Consider the following 6,000-nt stretch of genomic DNA (forward strand, 5'->3'; position numbering starts at 1 on the left):
ATACTTGTTAAAGTATTCCAAAACATTCATTTGAAAAGAATCAAATGTACTAAAAAACCTTTTTTCAATAAAGCAAAAATATTGCAGTTTCAAACCTTTCATCCTAAAACGATTAAAAAGCTATTTTTTAAAGCTTTTTCAAAAAGTATTGTCACTTAAGGTCCACAATGACGTATTAGCTGACGTCACACTAGCGATAGGATCAAATTGCATTGTCCATTAAAATTTCAAGAGAAGGTGGATTTTAGCTGAGCATACAAGACTTCGCGAAAAGAAACCTTATGATTACCTAGATTTAAGATTATTTTCACCTTGAGACCAGCTTTATTAAAGGATTTCTTCACTCTTGAAAACCCTTATCCAACCTCGATTTAAGGTTTTTATGTAGAAAGTTGTTTTCCAAGGGTTTGGATTAGGGAAATGTGCGTAGAATAGAGCATATGGTCACAGATCTAGTTTTACGGTTAGAAGATTTACACGTAAACCGCATTACGAACCTTTTTAGATTTGCATTAAAAGGTTTTTGCTGAACGAAAATAAATTTTGTTTTGCTAACTGGGTATTGTGGGCGTGCCTGCAACGATTGCAGTTCCTATGACTTTTGGATCAGCTCCGAAATTGATGATTGCTTATTTGACAGGAAATGTTATAAAATATGTGTAAAAAGTGCTCTCTAAAGGTCTGGTTTCTTCGGACAAGCACCTTATCTGGGCGTCAGCGGAAAGTTGACGTAGAGCTGACGCCAAAAAAATACTTTTTTGTTAGCTCAGCGTAAGCAGTCGGTCCAACGCAGACATAATCACTCATTGAGCATGCGTTAATAACGTAAACAAATATTTATTTTGAATTAGTATTGATTTTGTTTTTGTCGACCAGTGTTTTAGAGAACAAATAATGACTTTGTCCAAGAAAAAACACATTATAGCTCAGCTAAATGAAGAGTGCTATGTTTAATGAAGAAGCTATGTTTAATGTCAAAATCTTGGCTGATTTCAATGTGCTGTTGGATGTTGTCCGCCATTGCTTCTGTGGTTAACGTCACGTTGTAATCCAACTGCAGTTGAGTTAAACGGCAATTGTAGTTCAAGATGAGCGTTCGATGACGTATACTATCAAACTCACAAATGGACCAATCAGAGGTTAGCGCTGATTTCCAGCTGACGGCGTCCTGTCCTAAGAAACTAGGCCTTAAGAGGATTAGAATACCTAATCTAGTTGATTGATGTGTTCCCAGTGTGAAAAACTTGGGAAACGAATACTAATATTTTTTAACACGCTTCATCATTAATGTATCGATATGTAAAATTGAATTAACATTATTTGTGAGATTACCATTGAAATCTTGCCTGAGGGAGAGGGTTGAATCCAGCTTGTAGCTCGGGGGAAGGAATCTAAAGGGATCTTCGGCAGAGAAGAATGTATCGTGCGGAAAGAAGGGCTCGAACTCTATGGCATCTCCATTCTCCGTCATGGATAGAACAGCCAAAACAAGCCAAATCATTGTACCTAGAAACAAACAAATCAAAGCTTAGCACCATTGAAAACATTTATTAAATGCATAAATACAACGAATGCACATATAAAATCAACTATTAAAAAGATAAAGTGTACAAAAAAAGAAAAGAAAAATCAATAAAGGATTAAACTGAAATCATTGAAAAGTAAATGAACACGATTAAGTAAAATGGCTAAACGAAATTATGAAATTAAATTAAACGAAATTATTAAATAAAATTTTTTCTTTTTTCAAATTTGAACAAATACGCCAACGATAGTTCTCCTTTTGATGCGCTTTTGACGTATAACTTTACCAATTCATACTGGCAAAGAGTGAATACTTTTTCTTTTAATTCGAAAAAAAATATGCTAACTCTCTCTTTTTGTTGTACTTTTGGCATATAACTTTACCAGTTTCGTCTTTCAAAAAGTGAATATGAATATATGAACCTAAAACAAATAAAAAAAGTTTATATTTTAAAATGGGTGCTGTCAGGGTCACGTGATGTAATAACACGCATTTTCTGATGTTGCGAGCTAAAAGCTTGATATTATAGATATGATCATTGTTTTGGTTTTTTTTTGAACAATGGATGAAAAAAGAATAATAAAAATGGTGAATTAGTTTTTGTAGAATTTTGCGTTATTTCTTTTGTAAAAGGTTACGACTGACAGGTGCTGTATCACAGCACCTATATATGGTGTATTTTATATTTTCATTTCATAACCGTCGTTGAACAGCCGACCCAATTTTATGGATTTACGACTACTACTGTTCAACTAAGTAGTCTTGCAATTTTGAACCCATTCCAGAAGACAAGGGAACTCCTGGATCGAATATTGAGAAAAATTTGCCTTCGTGGAGGACTCTTTGATGGAGTTAACCCGCATTTGCGTTACTTGGAGAGGAAGAATACTAGAACCTCCCACGGTTAGCCTGATGGCGAAGGGCCTATAGGGTGTATGTTAATGCGTGGTATAATTCAGATTGTATAAAATCAAAATATTAATTTGATGTCAGCAGATATTTTAGCGAGCTTAAATTTACACTCATTGTCGTCATGTAAAATATGTAGTACAAATTGTAGCTGAAAAAATCCATCTAGCTACTGCAGCATAGAAAAATGTATTTCGTTGCACATTCAGTTTAAATATTCATTTTTTCCTTTAACTGATGGCTGCAGTAAGTGTCTGCCTCTGAAAATCTGAAGATATCTTTATAAACTTCCTCAGGAAGTAAGGAAAGTTTTTTATTAGACAGAAATTTAGAGCAACGTTTCTCTAAAATGATTCATTCTAAAAATAAATGTAGATAAAAAATAACAATTTGAAAAAGCTAAGTTTTGTAAATAAAATATGAATTTTGTTAATTTCTGACAGAACGGAAAACGTGGAGATGGGAGGTGATTGAAGTTGCAGTCCTACAGTTGTAATTATCATATTTGTAGTTAAACTGATAAATTGTTCGATTCAAATAGGAAGAAAATCAAATTATTTTTTCCTATTTAATCAACAAATATTATTTTTAAAGAAAATTATTAATTTTGTTAATGTGGTGTTTGTTTATTTGTTTAAGTTAGAAAGTGGTTGAAATTTCAATTGGCGATTAATCATGCTTACATTATTTATGACTTTTAATGGCATCGAAATTTTAGCGATCTATCAAGTCGGAAAATTAGTGCGATAGTACAAACAAAACATTTTATAGCTCTTATCTTGCAAGTAAGTTAAATTCAGCATTAGAATTTTACAATAAAATCTACGACATAAAATATTTTTACGGATGTTCCCATAACAAGAAATGTTTTCTACCGAGAATTTATACCAGTTGAGTCATTTCATTTACTTTAAAAAATAATCTCCAAATGAGAAACCATCATTTCTGATAAGAGAGGCCTCCTTATCTAAGTTATGCTTGAAATAACATTACCCAATCATTTCTTTTCTTCCGTTGCGCGTTGTAGATGTTTTTATCTACTTTAGGGAAGGTGATAACGCACTTACCTGAGTTCGAAGTATATCATTTGGGTGTTGAACTAAAGAACATAATCTTTTTAACGCAGTGCCTTTTTTTTCTTGAAAGGAAAAAAAATGGCGCAGCTGCTTTGGATATTCGTTTTTGCATCTTTTCTACAAAGCGCTTTATTTCAAAATGTTGCCCTACCCAAACAGCGAGAAACCGTTCCCTTGAAAGCTCCTACTTATGTCGACATGAGGAGATTTCGTTCTGAACTTCTGTATCCTCATTCTAGAGAATTTTTAGTCGACACCATCAACAGAGGTCAAGCCATTCGGGACACCCCACTTCCGTTCCGTCTTCCGTTCTTTGGTTTCGACTTCAGGTACATTTGGATACACAGAGATGGGTACCTTCTTTTCAACAAAGGTCTCCTGTCGTACGACTACCCCATCAAGTTCCCCACCCCTTACATCCGGGATCCGACGAGGGAAGAGGACCCTTCCATGATAGCCCCCTGGTTCAGTTACCAGGACATTCCAAACTCCATTGACAATGCTGGGGTGTATTCTCAGATGGTCATCATGGCCAAAGAATCGAACGATTCGCTGAGGGAGAGGATTCGAATGGATTTCAGAGATGGCATGATTGGAGCTGCAGATTTTGAGCCGACCTACGCCATGATTGTGACTTGGAGGAACCTCACGCACGCCAATGCCTACCCCGGAAGCACACTGAAGACCAACTCCTACCAAGTGGTGATCGCAACAGACGAGAAGAGGACTTACGCCATGTTCAACTACGACACCATCGGTTGGATTTCCGACAAAGACAATTACGACGGACAGAAAGGTATTCCCCCATTCATAGGATTCAACGCCGGTAATCGAACCAGAGCTTACGAGTTCGAACCCTATTCTCAACAGCCAAGAGTGAGTCGTCTGCCTTCTCTCGGATTCGGTAATGGCCTCAGGGGAAGATTCTTCTTCCAGATAGATGAAGAGATCTGGCCAGGATGCTGCATCGAGAGATACCTTGATATTAATTGGCCTACAAGACCGAAGCTGACCTTCTTTCCTCGTTACGGAAGCATGCTGGGTGGTACGATGGTTAATCTGACCGGACCTTGTTTCTTCGATCCGAGAAGCATTATTCGCTGCAAATTCGACACACTGGAAACTGATGGCATCTACAGAGATGAGAATCACGTGAGCTGCATATCTCCTCCCGTCATGTACCACGGATATGTCGATCTCTCAGTCTCCATCGACAACGGACCTTTTCTCTTCTATGGTAAATACTATATTCAACCTCCCGATATGGTGGAAGCTAACGTCAACGTTCTAGAAGGCAGCGACAAACTGGAAGCACCACTAAGGTAACATTTTAAACTATTTTTTTCGAAAATTTTGACCTGGATAAATTATTAGACGCACTATAAGATTCTATGTAAAATCTTTATCACGTGATACTAGACAGCTTTATTGTTTTTACGCGACTGAAACCGGTTTGCACTTATTTACGTTCGTATATCAATTGGTTAAATTAGACGATATATGACATAAATTCGACGATTGGATAAATTAGACGGTATATTATATAAAAATAGAATATTTATTATATCAGGTATTATATTAGTATATTATGATAATTAGACCAAACTATTAGACGCACCGTAGTTTTTTAATAATGACATGTTTTGCAAGAGTTTATAGGCGATATTTTTATATTTAAACGTTCATGTAATGGGTTTTTATTCCGGAGATTTTTTTCTACACTTCCTATTTGTATTTATTTTTAACGTATGACATTACAAAGTCAATGTATCAATTGTAGTTTTATCGAAACTTGATTAGCTTGATAAATAACAAAAAGCATTTAGTTGAAGACAATTCAGTGAAAAATTTTAATGAAAATACAACTATTTAAAGTTCTTAAATAATTATAATTCTTTTTAATTCATTCGAAAATTACTTCTCACCTACAGAATTTTTTTAATACATTTATTTTAATCCTGAACACAGTGGCCAAAGCATCAAATAAACTGTTATTTACTATTACCTACAGACTATTTATACAAAATTACGCTTTTAAAATAACTGGTATTACGTTGAGAACATGACCACGCCCTAAAAAAAGGAGACATTCTTAATATTATTTATGACTAAACCTGAACCTTAATTTCAAACATTTTCTAACAGTTTTCAGTGAAAATAATTTTGTTTTAAGTGCTTCTTATGTACAGAGTATTCCGTGTTGATTTTTAAAAATATATTTTATTATCATCGACAAATTTAAATGAGGAATAAAAACATTCTTTGTAATCTAAAAATTTACTACTTTGAAACGTGGAACTTCATAGTTTCATTACCTGATAAAATATGGGCGTGTTCCTAATAAACTCCTTTTTCTCAGACAATCAAACAGATTTTTAAGTTTAGTTTTTCGACCCATTTTCTTTAGTAGTAGTTCCTTCGCTAAAACTTTTATTGCGTATGCCTAATTTGTATGCCCTTATGCATGGGATTTTTATTTTTATATATATA

At 34.6% G+C, this 6,000-nt stretch overlaps 2 protein-coding genes across 2 annotated transcripts in view; one reads left to right on the top strand and one right to left on the bottom strand.

Moving 5' to 3' along the window:
- Window positions 1-6,000, bottom strand: part of LOC110282031 (uncharacterized) — a 34,203-nt gene that overhangs the window by 15,211 nt on the left and 12,992 nt on the right. Inside the window, exon 2 of the mRNA XM_043050022.2 lies at window positions 1,333-1,506. Coding sequence (XP_042905956.1) covers window positions 1,333-1,501 — 169 coding nt within the window. The 5' untranslated portion in view covers window positions 1,502-1,506. The remainder of the gene's footprint in view (window positions 1-1,332; window positions 1,507-6,000) is intronic.
- The window catches only part of LOC107442747 (sushi domain containing 2 mesh), a 9,739-nt gene continuing 7,185 nt past the window's right edge, over window positions 3,447-6,000 (top strand). Inside the window, exon 1 of the mRNA XM_016056386.4 lies at window positions 3,447-4,832. Within this exon, the coding sequence (XP_015911872.1) occupies window positions 3,589-4,832 (1,244 nt within the window). The 5' untranslated portion in view covers window positions 3,447-3,588. The remainder of the gene's footprint in view (window positions 4,833-6,000) is intronic.

The sequence above is a fragment of the Parasteatoda tepidariorum genome, chromosome 6 (assembly GCF_043381705.1).
Source record: "Parasteatoda tepidariorum isolate YZ-2023 chromosome 6, CAS_Ptep_4.0, whole genome shotgun sequence".
NCBI lineage: Eukaryota > Metazoa > Arthropoda > Arachnida > Araneae > Theridiidae > Parasteatoda > Parasteatoda tepidariorum.